Source organism: Lethenteron reissneri, chromosome 49 (assembly GCF_015708825.2).
Source record: "Lethenteron reissneri isolate LAM-NWPU_2019-01 chromosome 49, ASM1570882v1, whole genome shotgun sequence".
Classification (NCBI taxonomy): Eukaryota; Metazoa; Chordata; class Hyperoartia; order Petromyzontiformes; family Petromyzontidae; genus Lethenteron; species Lethenteron reissneri.
The window spans coordinates 8,018,498-8,040,838 of NC_083827.1; the positions used below are offsets into that span (position 1 = coordinate 8,018,498).

Genomic DNA, 22,341 nt, shown 5'->3' on the forward strand with positions numbered 1-22,341 from the left:
GTTTCGTTACATTTGTTGTTCATCGTACGCTGAAACATGTTTTTGGCTTGCATCCCAGGTCCCTCTTCCAATAGACCTTTGTCTGAATAGGGCTCTTAAGATTATTTGAATAAGGATCTTAATTTTCGATTTAAACCTTTCCTGACTGCATGGATTCATATTCTTGGTTCTTTCTGTAACGTCACGTAGAAGGGGAAATAAAAAAATTATAAAAAATAAAACAATAAAATTCTCACGACGTTTCGATTACAACACAAGCCATCATCATCAGGTGACTTTACCGAAATAACCAAGCATACGAAAAACACCACTTCACAAATGACCATCTTATTATTCTAACAAGCTCTCGTGAAACGAATGAACAAAGACGACAGAATGACGGAGAACGAACGAACGAACCAACGAACGAAACACGACTCATTCACCTCCACAACTCCAGCTCGCCTGCATCCTTCACGCGCGGCACGTGGCCCGGAGTCGATTCACGGCCTCTTTGATCAAATTGCCGCTCATCAGCAGCTCGTAGAGGACATCGCGGGGTTCGGGCTCCGGCTCTTCGGGCCGCCCAGGGGACGCCGACCCCGGAGAGAGACCCCCGAGGGAGGCTCCCCCCCCCGGCGGCGGCACACCGAGGGCACCCCCGGCGAGGGAGGGTGGAGGAGGAGGCTCGCGGCGAGCCGGGTAAGGGGCGGCGCGGGCTCGCTGAGCCGCCGCCGCCCTTCGTGGCATCTTCAGCCGCAGTGACTCTGCCATGCGGGTCGCCAGCTCGTCCACGCTGCCGCCGCTGCTGCTGCTGCTGCTGCTGTCCTCATCGTCGCACGGCATTGCGCTTGTTGTTGTTGTTGCTGCTGCTGCTTGCGCGCCGAGACAAAGAGACGGCGCTCGGAGGGATGCAACGTCGGCCTCCTCCTCCTCCCACTCCGCCTACTCGGCGAGCACGTGGGACACTCACAACAACAACAACAATGCCCGCCTCGCCGTGACGTCACGCGGACAACCCCCTGACGTCACGTCGCGCTGCGGGGTGCGGCCAACGTAATGACGTCACGAGGGAATGTTGGACGGCGGCGGTGACGTCATCGCGCGGTTTAAATAGGGCGTGGTGACGTCACGCGGTCAGGATTTTTGGGGAACTATTTTTTCGTTTGTTTGTTGTTGTTGTTGTTTACAAATTGGTCAATAACACTGCCTCAAAAGGAGAAATATAATAAAGAGAGAATATGTAAAGGTATTTGTTTAGATTCTGAAATGATGTGCTGTAAAATACTGCAAAGGGCTATTGGCCAAAACCGTAATATGTTATACTGAGTGCTTCAAAAAAACGTTAACACTGACATGGGACTATCGTTTTTAATGGAAACATAATAAATAATACACTGCAACATGATAACAAATGTAAGTTAATAGCTTCAAAAAGCCAAAGAGTCTATAACTTATATTCTTGGTTCTTTCTGTAAAGTCACATAGAAGGGAAATAATATATTTTTTATTATTTTATTATTTCCCTTCTAGGTGACTTTACCGGGGAATTATGATTTGGCAAGAATATTTCTTCTACGCTGGTCTCCAAAAGTTATTTTTTTACATTTTAGTTAAATATTAGGTTTCATGTTTACACAGTAGCGATGGCATTCATCGTTTGCCACTCCCATAGGCGAGAACTCCCTTGAACTCGTAATCCGTGCTTTCAAATCCATACCCCTATTCAAGTCGAGACTCGTACCTGCCTTTGTATTCTCCGCATGCGTGTGAGATTGTCTACTCTACATGTGTTCACGTCCAGGTACAATGACTGACTGCATCTATAAAATCAATATGTCATTCTAGATTTGAAGTTTTCGTGACTGCAAGGATCCATATTCTTTCGGGTTTTCGGTAAAGTCACGTAGGTGAAAAAATTTAAAAATTAAAAATAATTTACTTTATTTTTTATTTCATTTTTTCACCTACGTGATTTTACCGAAAGAACCAAAGAATATAAAATAAATATGCCCAGTGCTTCTGTCCGCTATCTTGAGGTGTAGTTGCTAAATAAATCGACAGTATATTGTATTGACTGACGGAGGCCCCTATAGACTCACACACAGCAACTCGTACGACCGGCTCTGTATTGACTTTAAATAAATGTCTCTTTCTGCGCGTTCGCATTCTCGAGATGCATCGGTGGCGTCTTAAGACGCTACGTGACACCACGCTTCATTCGCTTTCGTGAAAGCAGCAAAACCACCCCCTTATTGTGAAAATTCCGTCACAGTTCCTATGCTCACTGTTTCATTGGTTTCGTGGCTTTATTTTGGTGATTTCGAAAAGTGTATTGGTTTAGCCATGTTTGTTTGTTGTAGTACAGAGCTAGACTGATGGCCTTAATCTAAGTTGTCTTGTGGTTGTTGTTGGTTGTTTGACTTGCATCCCACTGGGATTTTTGCACACAGCGTTGGTGTACGGTGTTTTTTTCTGCAATATTTTGCTTCCTTTTCTTGGATTTTCTGTTTGCACTCAGTCACATATTCACTTTAAGATGTTTTTTTGTTCATGTTTTAGTTTTTTTGTTTGTTGCGGTTGCACCCGATTCAAGAGCCGAATGGCTCACAGGGCTATACCTAATAAATGCACTTCAACTTGAACTCACCTGCAGCGGATCGACGCTCACCTGGATGAGGAGGAGAGAGGCGTGGTGCTGAACCCCGCCCGTTTAATTTTCCGTCTCCCGGTGACGTGGAGAGACGATAAAAAAAACCCACCCAGAGCCACAAGTCGCTGACGGCACGAAGCAGCAACAGAGGCGCTCGCGAGACATTGCGAAGAGATCAGAGGGCGAGGTGGGCAAGATCACCTGCAGCTTCGCAAGGTAGAGGGATCGTACACGCGCGCACACTGAGCAGGGCAGCATGATGTCACGCGCGTTCATTTTTTGTTTCGAGCTGATGTTTTGTAACGAGTGAAAGCACGATGCAAGAAGCATCTCGATGTGCCAGGACAAAGGGGTCTTTGAGATGATTACTCGGTAACGGAAGCGATTGCAGAGCAAGTATGATGTACAGTTTGGTCCAGATGTCTTGTGACCCACCCCCAATGAATTGACTCCCAACATTTTCTTCTCCTTTTATATTTATTTCTGCTTAAAATAAACCTTGCTTGAATACATTACGTTTTGGAGACATACATGGGGTCACAAGAGATTTGGACCACCCTATACACAGTATAACATACATGATACACAACGGAGAATGCACCAAATTAGAAAGATAACCTGTAACAGTCATTTGAGGTTATTCTTATATGTTTTCTGAAAATAATGTATTTCATTTTAGTTATTTTTTTTGGTGCATTCATATTTCTGGGTAAGGTGTGCCCCAACTTTCGTGGCAAATTCAGACCGTAGCTATACGGTCGAAAATTAAATGCCCTCCAAAATTGTGCAGTTGTTGCTGATGGATTTGCTTGTGTCTGTTGTGGCAAAACATTTGCCAATGCAGACGTCAGCAAATGTTTTGCCCCCCAAAAATAAGGGTGAATAATTTTTAAAATCGCATGGTCTCCACATGGCAAAACCAATCCTTGGTGCAGTGGTTATCTCCGTTCGCAGCACACTTCTCCAGGAACGCCTGCTCCTTTTATTGCCACAAAATTAAAATGAAAGCTGGAACAGCTCGAGTGGAATAGACCACAAAGTGGTTGCTGCCTCAATAGTTGTTTTTTTATCCTTCCGATGGCTTTCTGGTGGTTGTGCAAAAAAACAACGATTATCGGATTCCGCAGTGCCCATTGGATCGTCAGACATTCCTCGTGACCCACCCCAACTTGTTTCCTCCCTCGCATCCAACCTGGGCAACTGTGGTGTTGTTGTTAGTTTTACTGTCTTTAACTGTTTCTACACAGTGTCTTGAAGATGTGGCCGCGTTTAGACGCTCTGTATGTACCGCATGGAATGCATAATATAAACTAAAACTTAATTAAACTAAACTTTTTATTTTACCAGGTAAGGCCCACTGAGCTATATACATTTTTTTAGAAGCGACCTGGTCACAAATGACAGCTCAACGAAGCTGCTTAACCACGTGGATATTTCTAACAAATACTATAAACGTCTGTTTCAAAATTCGGAGGGAAATCCACGTGACCACGTGGAGAGACATGCAAAACTCAAAATATGCAGGCGTCAGGGTCAGGGATCGAACCCACAACCTCCTACAATACCAAGGGTTTCCGGTGATCACCGGTTGCCTGGAGATTCAACTGTGCAGCATTTCCCCCAAAGAACCCACTTGCATACCTCTCACTGTGATGTGGCACGCAGCAATGGCAGAGCATAATTAGCCTGGGGCTTGGTGAGAGGAACGAAATGCCTCCCTGCCTCCCCCCATCCAATGTTCTCCTCTCTGCATAGCCAAGTGCCTTGGGTCCCACCGGTCCATGAATCCCGGTGAGGCTGCAGTAAAAACAAATATATAATCAGTTTAACACGTAGGGCTTTCGCGACCAATATTATTCATAATCAACGTTTTTGGGTTTAGATCGCATTATTTATAAATGTGTCGTAACCCTCCACCACCTGACACGGCCAATCAGTAAAAAAGTGTCACGTTGACAAAAGACAAATAGTGTGAAACCACAACATTTGCAAATTGTAAATGTTGTGGTTTCACGCTTCAACACACCGGTGGGCTAAAGCACTCTCCCCACCCAGCCCCTCCCCACCCTCCCCTCCCCACCCAGCCCCTCCCTCCCCACCCAGCCCCTCCCTGCACGACGGACGGACGGACACAATAATCCCCTGTGGGCTGGTGTAACCAGGAGGTTCCTACCAGTAAAAAGTCCCTACTGGAGCGTCATGCAGAACTGTACGGTATATATACAATTGCACAAGTTGCCAAAGCATTTGGAATAAAAAAAAAATAACAACTGGTGGCTTCATTTTAAGACGTAGTTTGTTTTTATTCAAAGGCAAAGTATTCTTTTATTTGTTGTTGAGCACGGGCCCAAATGCCCCCAAAGCACCAAGTGTCAATTTACAAACAACACCATGGAAGGTGTATTAATAGATTTACGGGCTCATGCAACTCTTGAAGAATCTGGGAAAGAGACGATTGGATGGAATTCTTAAAGTGGAGTAAGTTCGAGTGAAGAAGTAGAAAACAAATTTTGGCCTGCAGTGTGGTGGTTGAACACAGAACGGCAATCTGTAACCAGAGCCTCCACAATCATGAACTAATTATAGATTTGAAGCTTTCGTGACTGCAGGGATTCATACTCTTAGGTTTTTTCGGTAAAGTCACGTAGGTAAAATAAAAATAAATAATAAACAGAATAGAAATAATAGAAATAAAAAATCATGCCGTTTCGGAGGCAACACAAGCAATCCTCATCAGGTGGAACAACCACAGCAAGAAAAAATATCTCAAAATGACAATGAATTTGATTTTAATGTTTTAGCTGGTTGCAGTACAGTGTTTATATTTTAAATGCAAATTTTGCTTACATCTCGGTCGTGATTTCCATGACTGTAGTATTTTACTCTATTTGACACTCTTTAGTTTATTCTACATTTAGTCATAAAACGGCATCTTTGCTACTTTTTTTTAACTACTCAATTTTTATTTGACCAGGTAAGGCCTACTGAGCTATGTAGCTCTTGAGAAGCGACCTGGCCAGAAATGATATCTCAATGAAGTGGCTTATAATGTGGACATTTATAGTAGCCAAATAATTCTATATTTGAAGCTTTCGTGACTGCAAGGATTCATATTCTTAGGTTTTTTTCGGTAAAGTCACGTAGGTAAAAAATTAAAATTAATAAAAGTAAAATAAAAATAAAATAAAAATCACGACGTTTCGGAGGCAACACAAGCTTCCGTCTTCAGGTGGAACAGTCACAGCACGCTTGCTGTATCAAGATACAGCTATCGTGCTGTGACTGTGTGTTTTATTTAACTTTTATTAATTAAATTTTTTTACCTACGTGACTTTACCGAAAAAACCTAAGAATATAGTAGCCAAATACTCAAATGTTTCTAAATGTAAATGAATCATTAACTACCCATCTCCTCCCTATTCTTCAATACTCTAAACCCTGTGAACAAATGTGTTTTATGCTCCGGAAATAATGCAATACAATTAGCGTGTTAATTTGTGTATTATGTAACTCGTGTTGGCACTGGCTCAGCCCCGCGACGAGGACGTGATCCGACGGGTTTTACACTTTACACTCGACACCATGGAATTCCAGTGGGTGGGATACAAGGGATGGGGAAGGCGAGGGGGTGGAGAAACGGGGTTGTATTTGGCGCTTAGGGGGTGGGTGGTGCACAAGCCGAAGGCAAGTAGTGGAGGAAAAGAGTGGGCGGATCAAGGACACATCTGGCAATGACCACAGAGCCCAGCGAATATCTGTTTACGCGCCCGGACGGGGGCCGGCAGATTCACAGTAGCGCCCAGAGTCAATGCGCCCGCTGAACCAACGCAGAAGAGAAGCCGGATCGTCTGCCGCGATGGACGGAGAACCGGCCACGCAGAAGGTACCTTTTAGGAAGCCGCGGTTTTAAAATGTCAACAATTTTCCAGTGGTCGTTTTGTAAAAAAAAAAAAAATTCATCACAGCGAGGCGCGCGGGATGCCGGTCCGATTAATTAATTTGCGCCCGTTTTTGTTTTTTGGCGATAGAGGCACAATATTCACCGACTGACGCGCGGCTCGCCTTGCCCGTCTTTCACTTTTGAGGCTGTGTCGCTTAAAGGGCTTTTGGCTTCTTCATCGCCCCCTCCCCCGCAAGACGGTCACGCTGTGACCCCAGGATGAGGTCGTTTCGAGCGATGAGTTCCTCTTGGGTTGGACGGGTGTTCACCCTAGTCGGTTCGTGTGCTAAATATTTATTTCGGTGACCGCCTTCAAGGAGGGTATCTGGGCAACAAGAGGCTAAGCGGGTTACGGAGCCACAACTCGCCAAGCTTACTTAGTCACTTTAAGATGTTTTCTTGTTCATGTTTTTGTCTTTTGTTTGTTGCGGTTGCACCCGATTCAAGAGCCGAATGGCTCACAGGGCTATACCAAAGAAATGAAACTGATAACTTAAACTGAGTCTGCACCTACATTGTCACCCGCAGTGATTAATGATCACGAATGATCACATACGGTCAATGACGGAGCCAGGATTTTCAGGTAGGAGGGGCAACCCCTCCAGCAATGAAAAATGATAGAGGAGTTGTTAGTAAGTAAGGACTTGTCCCTTGATTTTTATTCGAGGCGTGTGCGGCGATGGCGCAGCCATCGATCGAGGGTCGAATTCGAACCGCGTTGTGTGATCGGCATCGCGCTCGCTGAATGTGTTAATACCTTCAGGGAAGTAGTGTACTCTATACTCAACTGCGCACAATTCTGTGAGTCACTTATAACCGCTTTGCCGTCACTTATTGCCAATTATGGACTCAGACTATTGTCCTATCATCTCATAGAGTCTCTGGCACGTAATAATATGCTACACAGTGGCAGTGTGGGTCGCAAAATGCCGATGTATTACTAATAAACCCCAATGATCCGATCGAAATTAGGGATTTCGATCGGATCATTGGGGGGGGGGGGCACGTGCCATCCCACTCCACTCGCTCCGCCAGTGCATAGGTATTTCACGAAGAGCTGGGATGGGAGACAGTCTTGGTAGTGAGTACTGGAGGCGGTTCTAAAAATACTTTAAAATGTACATCCTTGGGGTTCAGAAATGTGCAATGTATCCTGCGTGTGAATGCGAGTTCACACAGCCAGCCACGGACACTATAGCGGGCTGTTCTTATTTTTAAAGCCATGCGGTTGATGGACGTGCGCAGTGATAAAAAAACAAATTTATTTTGAAACGGAGATCATTCTTAATGAGGACAATTAACCACATCCACTGGCTAGGGCCTAACAGTTACAGAAACCCTGGTACAGGGTCCATGCACTGTGACTGAGCATTTAGGTGCCGTTCTGGCAGCGTTACTTACATTTCTTGGTAAACGAAATATGATCTGTTTACAACTAAATGTTTATCCATGAAGGAGGGGGAATCTGAGAAGGTCTCTTTGCTGTTTTTTTCTAAACACTCAGGGGGCTCCACACCTTTTCCGTGACCCCATGTTCGGTGCTGCTTAAGAGTACAGGGATTGAATATTACAGCATATTGCCCGCCCGATGTACTCACTGGCAGCCGCTAGCCAGCACATTGTCCAATTAGTCATGGATACATTCGTAAAATCTGTGCGTCTTACAGTAACCGAAATACATTTACGTGAATTTAAGCCGCATTAAGCTACAGGTGGTCGTTTGTGAACTTTAAAATTGTTCGAGAAATCAAAAGCGGTCAGGCAATTGCCTTTTTATGCCGATTTGTTACCAACAAATCCACCACAGTGACTCATAATAAAACTTGTACGATGTTGTTCGACTGTGCTGAATGGGCCCCGCCATGTCCATGTAGAGCTATTGCCTAAACATCAGGAAAGCCAGCAGCAATTCATTTAACAGGCTACATGCTGCTGATGAGTACTGGGGTAGTGGAAACCGGTCCAGTGCTTCTTTGATGGAACAAGTGCCGTTGGAAATCATTGTCTGTAATGCTTATAGGCTGATGGGCTACAATAAGGGATCTTACAATCCCCCTCCCCCGACCCTCACTGTTGGCAAGCTATGGTTTCAATCAGATTAAGAAATAACTACAGTGAAAACCTTGGATTGCGAGCATAATTCGTCCGGTAACGTGCTCGTAATCCAAAGCACTCGTATATCAAAGCGGATTTCCCCGTAAGAAATAATGAAAACTCAGATGATTCGTTCCACAACCCAAAAATATTCATATAAAAATTATTAATACAAATTACTATACCTTTTTATATTTGTATTTAAATTTAATATAAAGTAATCAAATGTATTAATCAAATTTAATCGTGGCTGGTGTGAGGGAGACGAGAGAGAGGAGAGGAGAAAGGGGGGCATTGTTGCAGTACAGCTACTAAAGAACAGTCACTACACTTGGACACAAAATAAAAAAAAATGTACGCACACACTCGTGGTCACAACACTATAGTATACATTCGCACGGATGTTGACTATACGAGTGAGGCACGCCGACTGAGACCGAGCATGGGAGACGATTACCCACAGTCCCGCAGCGAGAGAGAAAGAAGAACCATTGGCTCAGTTGCGATCACGCGACGCTCGGCAGACAAAGCGTATACTGTACATACTGCTCGTATTGCAAGACATCGCTCGTTTATCAAATTAATATTTATTTAAAATTGTTGCTCGTCTTGCAAAACACTCGCAGACCAAGTTACTCGCAATCCAAGGTTTCACTGTATTTATATTTAGCGGTGAATCTAGCGGCATCTAGTGGCTGGTGGGAAATGCACGAAACCCATGACATACCATCGTCGACGTCGGCAGTCCCTCGGGTTTCGAGGATGACGTCCATCAGATTTCGTGGTGGCTCGTGAGTTGGCTGAAGGAGTCCAATAGATTCTTACAAAACATGAACCCATGCACGTATTGTGAGCTCGGGCAGCAAAGGCCATCGATGAATCGATGTATCCATCGATTGCATCAATAGTTCACAAAGCCAGCCAGTCAGACGAGGCGAGGTAATCTCAACCTGACCTGCCATGTTAACGATCCCGTCTGCATTTGTAAATGCCAGTCAGACGAGGCGAGGTAATCTCAACCTGACCTGCCATGTTAACGATCCCGTCTGCATTTGTAAATGCTTCCCAACTGAGTTTGAAATTGTTCGGGCATTATCTATGTCTGTCCATTCATCCGAAACGGGGAGAGGAGGGGGGGGGGGGGGGTAGCGGGGTTGGGTGTCTGCACATTAATGCTCATAAACATGATCCAATATGAACCAAACTTGAGCATAAAGTGATGTTGCTGTTAGACACTTACCCGATAAAAAATTGGCTAAATTGGCCAAACAATTGCTCAAAATTTGGAGACGCAAACCAGGCTAAAATTACTTTTCACTAATATATATAAAAAAAACACATGTTGCTCTGAAAGCTACCGGTCCGCTTCTTTGGTTCTTTCGGTAGAGTCACGTAGGTATAAAATTAAATAAATAAAATCACGACGTTTCGGGTGCAACACAAGCGTCCGTCATCAGGTGGGACAACCACAGCAAGAAACAATTGCTCAAGTGGGCAAAAGGGCAGCGCTATGAACCCGGCGACACGGGTTCGATTCCCACTCCAGAAATTGTTTCTTGCTGTAGTTGTCCCACCTGATGACGGACGCTTGTGTCGCGCCCGAAACGTCGTCATTTAATTTATTTTATACCTACGTGACTTTACCGAAAGAACCAAAGAGTATGGATCCCTGCAGTCACGAAAACTTCTAGTTTCGGTCAGCTTCTGTTACTGCTAACGAAATGCTTGAGAGGAGGACAACGCTGACACGTGACGATATTCTCTTGAACCCGTTTGTTCCGCTCCCCAGTGGCAGACTCGCCTCGGCATCTGTCTGCTGATCGCCGTGATGGCCCTGCCGCTCCGAGCCACCTCCTCCGAGTCGTACATGGCTAAGCTCTTCAAGCACGTCGATGCCACGCAAGAGCAGTACGTGCAGGTGAGAGGCTGCGTGAAGAGGAGATCATCAGGACAATAGTCTGCTGTTGGCTCTCGCCCAAGCCGACAGGACGTTGGGTCATCCGTGTAGAATTTTGAATGGAGTGTAAAGCCCACGGACACTTTGTAAGTTCCGTGTGCTATGTTGGTCTCCGGGAGGTTATTCAAGTCTATGGGCCCTATGTAAGTCCGAGGTCTATGGGTGCTGCTATATTAGTCTATGGATCCTATTTTAATTGAGAGGTGCTATGTTAGGATTGAGCCATGATAGTGTACGGGTCCAATGGACCATATTAGTCTATGGATGCTGTATGGGTCTATAGGCACCAAGTGGGTCTCTACGTCCTATGTTGGTCTATGGGATGCTATTCAGGTTCATGGGCCCTGTGTAAATCGATGGTCTATGGGTCCTATATTAGTCTATGTTTTCTATTTTAAATTTTACGTATGCATGTTGAACTTCTTCTGCACCGTACGTAGCCAACCTTGCTGACCGGAGGTGCGGGTGCTAATTTAATCTAAAGTCATATGTTAGTCTATGGGTCATGTGTATCCTGTTCATCTATGGGACCTGTGTCCGTGCATGAGCTGTGATCGTCTATAAGCCTTAGGTTTGTCTGTGTTGTTTAGATTTCGTCGTTATTTCGTAATCTCACGTTAATATTTCATGATCTGCAAAGGTACTTATCATAATAAAAGAACGTAACGTTCCCCCCCCCACAACCACGTTTGTTTGCTGCAAAGTCAAGGTTAAAATACATGATTTCTCCCACTCAGCATTTATAAATCATATCGGCTACTCTCTATGCCAAGCAGTAAAACAATGAGTAAGCTGAACTTTGAGTTGCACAGTTCAGGAGTGGTTAAAATATCAATGAGGGGTAAAATGTATCCGTTCGTTTCTCAGTCCGCTGGTCCTGGTGAGGGTCGTGGCGGCAGCGTGTTGAGTAGTGGTAGTTCAGAACTTCCTTTCCCTGGCGACAGACTCCAGCACTACACTACTATACACTACACTATACACTACACTATTATACACTATACACTACACTACTATACACTATACACTACACTATACACTACACTACTATACACTACACACTACTATACACAGACTCTAGCTCTTCCTGGGGAATTCCCAGGCATTCCCAGGCCAGCCGAACGACACACGGTCGCACCCGACTTAAGAGCCGCATGGCTCACAGGGCTATACCAAATAAATGAAACTTGAATAAAACTTGAAACTTGTGTCCTGGGCCGGCCCCGGGGTCTTCGCCCAGTGGGACGTTGCTGCTGCTGCCCGGTAGAGTTTCAGGGGCAGTCTACCGGGGGGCTTCCTTTACCAGGTGCCCGAACCACCTCCAACTGGCTGCTCTCGATCCGGAGGAGCAGCGGTAAAATTTGTCTCCTTTAATACCATAAAGCATGAATGGGGAAGGCTTACGGCTCACAGAGGGTGGTATGGCCCATGGCTTAATTTCACATAAGCCATGGTCACACGAAGCCCATCACTTCCAAACAATATTTATCCGTCGTCGCTGCAAGCATCTTGGCCACACTAATCGGACACCAGAGGGGAATAGTTTCGACTTGTTAGCGCTGTACTTCTCATTTTTTTGCGAGCTCAATCAAATCTGTCGCTCACTGCAAGGGTCTCTGTACAGTGACGAAGGCGACTGATGTGTGTGCGTGCGTGTGTGTGTCACCCCTGACCTCTTCCTCTACCCTGACCCCTGACCCCAAGGAGAACCTGTAAAGTAGTGTTCTTCGTTGCAAGGCCCGCGGGCCACTGGGGACCCCTGGTGGCCTTTAGTGCAGCCCCCCGAAAATACACAAATAGTGAAAACACCCCCCCCCCCCATCATCGTTGTGCTGCGGTCAAACCCTAATGGTTTCAAATGCGCGGCGGCCCTCGAACTGACGATGGCTTGTGATAGCTTTTTACCCTTTCAACTGGTACAAAAACTGACACCTTTATACAAGGCATCATGTTTGCAATAACCACAACACAAGCAGTCAAAATGCAAACAAAAAGAAACAACTCTGATAATGATATGCACTGTCCTTGGAAGTTGATTGGTCCACACCCGAGACAGCTTTTCTTAGAGCCTAGTCTCCATTGGTGTTGGACCAGATGACGCCAAAAGGCGGACAACTCAAAGACAGCGCACTATCAGAGTATTGAGAGCTCAGGGTAAGCATTTAATGGAGACTAGGCTCTAAGAAAAGCTGTCTCGGGTGTGGACCAATCAACTTCAAGGACAGTGCATATCATTATCAGAGTTGTTTCTTTTTGTTTGCATTTTGACTGCTTGTGTTGTGGTATTGCAAACATGATGCCTTGTATAAAGGTGTCAGTTTTTGTACCAGTTGAAAGGGTAAAAACCTATCACTATATTTTGCCACTGGTAAAGGAGATGTCTCGTAGTGACGATGTCTTCTCGGTGAAAGTGAAAACTAGCGAAGGACACCGTAGTAAATGGTGGCAGCCCTGGTCACGTGACAGCTGCTGATACCTGTGCAGGAGCTGCGCAAGTGGGTGGCGGTGCAGAGCGTGTCGGCCTTCGCGGAGCGCCGGCCCGACATGATCCGCATGGCGGAGATGGCGGCCGAGCGAGTGCGGTCCCTCGGAGGGGTCGCTGAGCTGGCGGGCGTCGGCAACCACACGGTAACCACACGGCAACCACACGGTAACCACACGGTAACCACACGGCAATCGCACGGTAACCACACGGCAACCACACGGTAATCGCACGGTAACCACACGGCAATCGCACGGTAACCACACGGCAACCACACGGTAACCACACGGCAACCACACGGTAACCACACGGCAACCGCACGGTAACCACACGGTAACCACACGGTAATCGCACGGTAACCACACGGCAACCACACGGTAACCACACGGTAACCGCACGGTAATCGCACGGTAACCACACGGCAACCACATGGTAACCACACGGCAACCACACGGTAACCACACGGTAACCGCACGGTAATCGCACGGTAACCACACGGCAACCACACGGTAACCACACGGCAACCACACGGTAACCAGCGCCAGCTCTCGCTTGCGGACGAGCTTGGCCGGTCTGAATGTTGTACTCTACTTCAGCGGTGATACGAAAACGTACCTACAGTAATAGCCCCATTTACATCTTCTGCCTTTTGACGTCGTTTCGCAAGTACGTCGTCGCTTTATGAATACCGTGACCCGATTTCCATCCCATCAAGCCACACTTACATATGTACGTTAAACTGCTTTCGCACCGTACGAAGACAACCATGCCAATCGTCGCTGACAGCATCATCTGTTCTGTCTTGTATCCGTCGTCCCAGCTTTCGCCTCCACCACCTACCATGTAAACCGCTTTGATCGACGTCGTTTAGATATTCGTTATCGCACCTTTCAGGAACGCATCCCCGACGTAAACCCGGTTATCACTGTATAAAGAAAACAGGTGATTAGTCTCTTGGCCTGTAGGCTATTCAAACGAATATTATCCATCTGTATTTATTTAAGCAAATTAAACTCTGACACCCGTTTCAAACTTCTGCTGGGCCTCACCAGCAAAGTGAGGCTTGATCAAACAATTGCTGCTGGGTTGCAAGACGTTATTGGCAAAGCACATTCCATATAAACGATGGGGGCCCCGCAATTCAACACAAAAAATATAGTGTACGAACTTATCCATTGTTGTGGAGCATTATGGGTAAAAACATGTTTATAATTTTTTTTTACCAGATAAGGCCCACTGAACTATATACTATAGCTCTTTTTCATAAGCGACCTGGCCACAAATGATAGCTCAACAAAGTGATTTATAACGTAGAAATGTATAGCAGCCAATACTCCTAACACATGTTTATAAATGTGGGAGGGGAAAACGTGGCAAAAAATTCCACGCGACCACGTGAAGAACATGCAAACTGCAAAATATACAGAGCGGCAGGGTCAGGACCTAACCCACACGACCTCCTATATACCAGGCGATCCACCCCACGCCAACCAATGCTCCTCCTTCTGGTCCCAGACACCGGACGGGGAGGTGGTGCAGTTGCCACCCGTTGTGCTCGGCACCTTCGGAGACGACCCCGCCAAGCCGACGGTGATGGCGTACGGGCACCTCGACGTGCAGCCGGCCCGCATGGACGACGGCTGGGACAGCGACCCCTACGTGCTCACCGAGAAGGACGGTGCGTCTCGCTAACCCTTTCCTGTTCCGACGACGTACACACACGTACCAATGACGTACGTACGCACAGCGTGCACGTCGCCAGCTTTTTCTTTCCGTTTCCGACGGCGTACGCGCACGTCATCGGGAACGGGCGGACCAGCATTCTGTTTTATTGTAAGGGTGTCTAAATTATAGAATGTCATTCACTCTCAAATGTGTGCACATGCAGAGCCGTTTTGCTAATCTATTGTTGGGTGAGGGCCCCCCAAGCCATGCGGGTTATTTGTCCAACCTTCACCACGCTGCCCATTGCAGGTCGGTGAAGGCCAGGGAGCATACACGTGGGAGCATGGAAGTACAGTACAACACTGCAATTTTCTGAACTGCCCCCCCCCCCCCCCCGATGACAAAGTAGCTCCACAGCAGCCTGCAGTAGCGATTGCTTGCACGGTGGACGTCCGTCCAAGCACTATCCAGGCTCAAGCCTTCTTAGCTTCTGACATCTGATGGGATTGGGTACCTTCCAGATGATTTAGTCATAGGCTTAATCATTGTCCCAGAAACTGGTTTCTCGCAGTTTTCAGTCTTGTCAATAATTGCAATTCAGTCCGGGTTACATAACACGCTGGCACTTTCGTTGCATATTGTACCGTTGGCTTTGACGCCAAGGTTAAGGCCAGCGTTGCTGCATTAGAAGACCTAAGAATAGAACTACGATAAGCGGTTGGTACAATATCATTGCAGAAATAAAAAAAAGAATGCTATCGAGGGCATTAAAATACTTTAAGGGGCGCCACGGTGGCGAAATGTTAAGTATCACGCCTGGCATACAGGAGGTCGTGGGTTCCATCCCGACCCTAACTCCTGTATATTTGGAGTTTGAATGTTCTCCCCGTTGTCGTGTGGATTTTTCTCCGGTTCCTCCGGTTTGCCCCTCCACATTTAGAATCAACATCACGTGTTTATAGTATCGACTGCTTTACATTTCCACATGGAAAACCACTTCGTTGAGCTGTCATTCGTGATAGCCACGTGGCTTTTGAAAAAATTGAGCTATGAAGCTCAAGTGGGCCTTTACCCGGCAAAATACCAAAACATTGTTTTAGTTTTTAGTTGAAACAGATTCTCCACCTTGAGAGAAACGCGCTCAACTTGTCCCGCTAAGGCAGGCGCAGCTGATGCCTGTAGGATGTGATGGTTAGCACACCGGACGTTGCAATCGAGAGGTTCCGCCGGTCTGATTGACGCCCCCGGCGTGGCAGTTGAAACGATGGTGTGAGTTTCTCCAATTACCTTCCCCCTCCTCTCTGCCTATGTCCATCGGGCGGTATGAATGGGTACGCTGCCACAGTTAGCCGTGCGGTGGGATTAACATTGTGGGTGCCTCCACCCAACCTCTGGAATAGTGGGCTCTCGTTTCCTCATGAGGGGAACTCCCCAGAGCTCCTGTTTTAATGGGAGCCATCCGTGAAAAACAAAGTGCTTCATAGCTCATCAGATTTCTCCAGGATATATGTTAAACACAATGGAACGTGGGAGCACATCTATGCGGAACAGCCTCATGTAATGTATACAAAGTCCTTACTGAGAAGCCCTACATAATGACTCTCTGCGGTCAATCCACTGCTAGATGAAGGCCTTGTCATGCTGTGCGGGCCATGTGGGGTTATTTAACTACACTTCAGCTCGCTGGTTAGTGCGGCTTGGTGAAGACAGGGGACATAGACAAGGAAGGACAACAAACTAAACACACAAATAACTGCTTTTTGCGTGTCAAGTTTGTTGTCCTTCCCCGCACCTACCGATTTGTACGGGTGGCTACGTCCGGTGCAAACAAAATAAAACATGGAACACACGTGCAAACAATGGAGCGTTGTAACTGCGCAACGCCACGTCAGAATATTTATTTATACTGCAGGAATTCCGATGAGCTACGAAGCTTTTGTCTTTTTCCCCGCAGACACCAGTGGGTGAAGCGAGCGAGCGAGCGAGCGATGGCATTGCCGCACCTTTTGCCCACCTACGGAGGTGGTGGTGGGGGGGGGGAAGGTGCACACGCGAACAAATCCCACCCCCCCCCCACAGCCCCCCTTACAAGGAAGCTGCACTCAGCAGTTTGGCACCAGTCCACGTGCGGTCCGGGTTGGCCCCGAGCTCGAAGAGAGAAATGTGGACACCGTGGGGCGTGGGCAGTCAGAACCTTGCCAAAGCCTCAGCCTGGCCCTTCGTCACGTCTGCCCGCTCTATATTTATTGAGCGCGGTTATAAATACATTACCACGAAGCGCAAACTGCGTTGAGGCGTGGGGGGTGGCGGTGCGGGGGGGGGACGTCTCGCTTTACCAGCGGAGCGGAGGAGCATGCGGTGGACATGCACCGGCACACACGTGCCAGACTTAGTGCCGCTGATTCCTATTGGACGACGCGGTTGGGGGGGCGGGAGGGGGGGTCACCAGAGTCCTCGCGCGGAATTAGACATTTGGTATTGACCCCGAGGATGGCACAAAGACATCAATCGGTAAACTACCTGCCGTGACGTATTCATCAGAAAAGTTGACTTTTTTTTATTTTACACTCGGCAAAGCCTCGCTGAGTCTCAAGACTCTAATTATTTTTCAGCAGGGGTCCTGCCAGGCTACAACGCCAGATGCCGGTGCAGCAATTTCTGGACAGCCGCGGCCTTTTACGGGAAACATAACCCCAAGTGCTGTCGGCGAGGGATCGCTGTACGTGTGATCCCACTTGGGGACGATTTACATCGAGAGAAAGAGAGAGAGAGAGTAAAAGAGGAGCAGGTGGATGAGAGAACATACGCAGAGTTTCGCTTTAAAGCTTTCGTGACTGCAGGGATTCATCTTCTTGGTTCTTTCGGTAAAGTCACGTAGAATTATTTCAATTCTACGTGACTTTACCGAAAGAACCAAGAAAACGTGAGCGGTCATTTTGATTCGTCAGTCGCCAGATCATGGAGACGGCTGATGCCGCTGCTGTTGCCGATGTATTCAACTTTCGATTTAAAGCTTTCGTGACTGCAGGGATTCATCTTCTTGGTTCTTTCGGTAAAGTCACGTAGAATAGAAATAATAAAATAATAAAAATAAAACAGAATAAAATTACCAAAGTATGTTTTATTTTCATGATTTTATTATTTCCATTCTACGTGACTTTACCGAAAGAACCAAGAAGATACTCAGGGTTGAAGAGGGGACAGCACACGGAGCCGGGAGGGGTTGAAGGACACTGGTCGAGACTAACGACAGAATTGCAGCCAAAGGAGGGGGAACAGAAGTGACCCACCGCGGAGACGGAGCGATGAAATCAGGCTCGTGTGCAGCTCCTCGCCTATTGCATTGCAGCAATGTGAGAAAGAGCGATGGCTCAGAGAAGCCCTCATCTAAGATTAGATTGAGGATGATGGTGGCGGCGGTGATGAGATGGCACCGATTTTCTATTTTATTTCACGATCAGGGTGGAGTAGCGGCACAGTGAGTCGCCGTGCCGGCGCTGCGGACCCGACGACTTAAGTGGATCCGTCGTAACTTCATTACTGACACCACCACCCGTCGCCTCAACCCGCACACTCGCGTCGCCTGACAGCATCGCTCCGTCCCTTCTCGTTATCCGTTGCCTCTCACACGGGAAAACGATTTGACCAAAGGCGTTTCTGTTACTCGTATTGCAATATTTTGTCGATTCTCATTCCTTACTCTGGATGCACTATTTTGCAATATGTTTCTCGAATCTTAATGTTTAGTTTAGTTAAATATTTAATTTATAATTAAGTAATACATTGTATTTTGTTTTATTTGTTGACTGTTTTCATTGCTGTATTTATTGTATTTATATTTTTTATGCAACCTGTTGCCAAAGTTGTTTTTTTTAATTTGACAGTTCTGTTTTGTTGATGAAACCCGATTCACGAACACTTAGCTCACAGGGCAATTCTAAATAAACTGTTCAAAACTGTTCAAACTCCACCACCTACCCTGTAAAATTGCTTCGATTTACATTGTTTCAGGAAGGCATCCCCGACGTAAACCGAGGTACTGCACTGTATTTGGTCTGCAGCTAACGTGCGCCGTGCCGCCTTTCCGCAGGTAAACTCTATGGACGTGGGGTGTCTGACAACAAGACGCCAGTCCTCGCTTGGCTCAACAGCATCGAGGCATTCCGTAGCATCGGGCAGGTGAGATGGCTCCCACTGGCCACGCTGATGTCTCCCCATCACGAGTTCTAAACGGCCCTAAAGCTGCAACACGGGATGCAAGCTGAGGGACTTGGCCAGGGTTCGAACCTGCATCACCGGAGTCAAAGGCGTAGAGCAGCACCAACCGTATGGTGTATATATATGCACAAACATACGTACACGCAGATGCACACACAACCTCGTCATCATTCGGACGCTGTCTTTTCGACAGCCCTGTTCCTCACCTGAGGACGGCTGCTTGCGTTGTGGCCGAAACGTCGTGAGAATATTCTTTTATCATGTTTTATTTTTTATTATTTCCCTTCTACGTGACTTTACCGAAAGAACCAAGAAGATAAACAATGGTTTTCAAAAATACTCGCAGTCTCACCCGAGCTCACGCCATCGTGCCCCTGTGGCTCCCCGCTCCCTTGCTGCTTCTTCTCCTCCTCCTCACCACGACCACCACCACCACGACCAGCCGCTGCCCGTGAACCTGCGCCTGGTGTTTGAGAGCCTGGAGGAGGTGGGCTCCCCGGGGCTGGCGGAGCTGCTGGCGCGGCGCCGTCACACCTTCCTGCGCGACGTGGAGCACATGTGCGTGTCCGACAGCGAGTGGCTGAGCGTCGGGGTGCCCGCGCTCTCCTACGGCCTCCGCGGGAACTGCTACTTCTTCGCGGAGGTGAGAGCGCCCGGGCGAACGGTCACGTCGCCAGCCTGACACTCGGCAAGTTTTGTACCTGTTTATATATTTTGTTATTTTATTGTTGTTTATTAGAGCCAGGTACAAAGCACGAGCGACGGGGGGAAGGGGTGCAGATTTTTCGTGGACGATTAGCCCCCGAGGACACGTGCCCACGGGATAGGGGAAAGGGATTCTAGATTTGAAGTTTTCGTGACTGCAAGGATCCATACTCTTTGGTTCTTTCGGTAAAGTCACGTAGGTGAAAATAAAAAATAATAAAAATAAAAGATAAGAATTAAAAAAGGGATGAGCGATTGGGCTCACTGCTCTACTAACGTAGGGGCGACGTTTGGGAACTTGGCATATATTTGGGGGGGGGGGGGGAGCAGAGGGATAGGGGTGGAGGGGTGGCGGGAAAGAATGTCCCCAAACAAAACCGCAGGTGTGAAATCCACAGCAAGAAAATTCTCACGACGTTTCGACAGCAACACAAGCAATCATCATCAGGTGTGAAATCCACAGCAAGAAAATTTTCTTACTGTGGAGAAAATTTTCTTGCTGTCGAAACGTCGTGAGAATTTTATTGTTAATTATTTTTATTATTTTATTATTTCCCTTCTACGTGACTTTACGGAAAGAACCAAGAATATGAATCCCTGCAGTCACGAAAGCTTTAAATCAAAACACAAAAAGCAGTTATTGTTGTGTTTAGTTTGTTCACCTTCCTTGTCGATGTACCCTGTCTTCACCAAGCCGCACTAACCAGCGTACTGAAGTAAAGTTAAACGGCCCGCACGGCATGAGGAGGCCCATATCTACCAGTGGATTGACCGCATAGCGATATTATATAAGGGTTCTCAGTAAGGACTTTACATACATTACTTCAGGCTGTGCGCATCGATGTGCCCCTCCTGTGTCTGATTGTGTATAACAACACTAGCACGCAATCAGAATCTTCGTTTATCCTGGGAGAAATCTGACGAGCTACAAAGCTATTTTTTGCAGACGTCCTGTCGGATGCGCCTTTTGGCGTCATCTGGTCCAACCCATGTGAGACTAGGCTCTAAGGAAAGCTGTCTCGGGTGTGGACCAATCAACTTCAAGGACAGTGCACATTATCAGTTATGTTTTTTGTTTGCATTATGACTGCAGGTATTGTGGTCTATGCAAACATGACTCCTTGTAAAAAAGGTGTCAGTTTTTTGCCAGATAAAAGGGTAAAAAAAACAATTATCATATTTTTTGCTGGCAAATGAGGTTCCCATAGTGTAGATGCTTGCCCCGAGCTCTCATACTCTGATGGTGCATTGTCTTTGAGTTGTGCGCCTTTTGGCGTCATCTGGTCCAACCCATGTGAGACTAGGCTCTAAGGAAAGCTGTCTCGGGTGTGGACCAATCAACTTCAAGGACAGTGCATACATTATCAGAGCTATGTTTTTGTTTGCATTATGACTGCAGGTATTGTGGTCTATGCAAACATGACTCCTTGTAAAAAAAAAGGTGTCAGTTTTGTTGCCAGATAGAAGGGTAAAAAAACAATTATCATATTTTTACTGGCAAATGAGGTTTCAATGGTCCTGTCGGAGGTCGAGGCGTCGAAACGTCGGGCTTCAGTCGCCCGTGAGAAGTCAGCCTCCTCCTTCTCACGGCTCTCTTTTCTCACGGCACACCTCCTCGTGGTTTTTCCACTGCACAGGTGACGGGGACGAACAAGGACCTGCACTCGGGGACATACGGAGGCTCGGTCCACGAGGCCCTGGGGGATCTCGTCGCTTTAATGAGTAGCCGCCTCCCCCGCCCTGCCACTCCCAGCGCAATCACTCATCCCACCACTCGATCGTGCAATCATTCACTCGCAAACCGCTCGCGTATCAAACCCGCCCGCACTCGCTCAACAGCTCAAAAGGCCTCACTCCTGATCTCACTCATTCACACTCTCACTCGTAAAAGCCACTCACCCATGCAACCACTCACTCAATTATTCACAGCTCACTCATACGCCAACCTACCCACATTCACTTAATAATTACAACTCTCATTCTTGCCCTCACTCACTCACTCACATTCTCACTCACCTATCCACTCACTCTCACGTAACCACTCATGTAACCACTCACACACCTATCTACCCACCCACAACACCCAGTCACTCACTCACTCAGATTCAAACCATCACTCTCACTCATACTCCCACTCACTCAACCAGCCATGCTTCAATCACTCACTACTCAAAGACAAATATCCCCCATATAGCCTTAACAGACAGGTGGGGCAAGTGCTTAACACGTAGGCTTTCGCGACCAATTGCCCGATGATGCTGGATGTAATTACCAGCGAAACGTCGTTCTCAAAAAATTAAAATGTTGTGGATTCACTCTTCAACAAAACGGATGGGCTATAGCAGTGAACTATTTGTCTTTTGTCAACGTGACACTTTTTTTACTGATTGGCCGTGTCGGGTGGTGAAGGGTTACGACACATTTATAAATAACACGATCTAACCCAAAAACCTTTATTATGGGGCAAGTGCTGTTTGCGAGCACCTGTGAAGGCCACGCACACAAACTCACTAACCTAACCACTCACCCACCCACTGACCAGTGGTGTAGCTATCAAGTGTGCAGGCAGTGCAACTGCACCGGGGGGCGGGGGGGTGGGGGTGCAGCGGGGGGGGGGCTCACGCACCAGAGGGCCCATGCCAACCACTCTA

General features: G+C 47.1%; 2 protein-coding genes across 2 annotated transcripts in view; one reads left to right on the forward strand and one right to left on the reverse strand.

Annotated features, from left to right (window-relative positions):
• Positions 1-453: 453 nt before the first annotated feature.
• Positions 454-825, reverse strand: LOC133354868 (GSK-3-binding protein-like). Its single transcript, XM_061572020.1, has one exon. The coding sequence runs from the start codon at positions 823-825 to the stop codon at positions 454-456; it is 372 nt and encodes a 123-aa protein (XP_061428004.1).
• A 5,523-nt stretch (positions 826-6,348) lies between these two features.
• The window catches only part of LOC133354921 (cytosolic non-specific dipeptidase-like), a 28,057-nt gene continuing 12,064 nt past the window's right edge, over positions 6,349-22,341 (forward strand). Inside the window, 7 exon segments of the mRNA XM_061572110.1 lie at positions 6,349-6,515; positions 10,456-10,584; positions 13,105-13,248; positions 14,618-14,780; positions 18,858-18,946; positions 19,428-19,628; positions 21,328-21,412. Coding sequence (XP_061428094.1) covers positions 6,441-6,515; positions 10,456-10,584; positions 13,105-13,248; positions 14,618-14,780; positions 18,858-18,946; positions 19,428-19,628; positions 21,328-21,412 — 886 coding nt within the window. The 5' untranslated portion in view covers positions 6,349-6,440.

Bases quoted from the DNA above. Each gene is read 5' to 3' on its own strand.
- LOC133354868 (XM_061572020.1), bottom strand. From the start codon at position 825: ATGCCGTGCGACGATGAGGACAGCAGCAGCAGCAGCAGCAGCGGCGGC.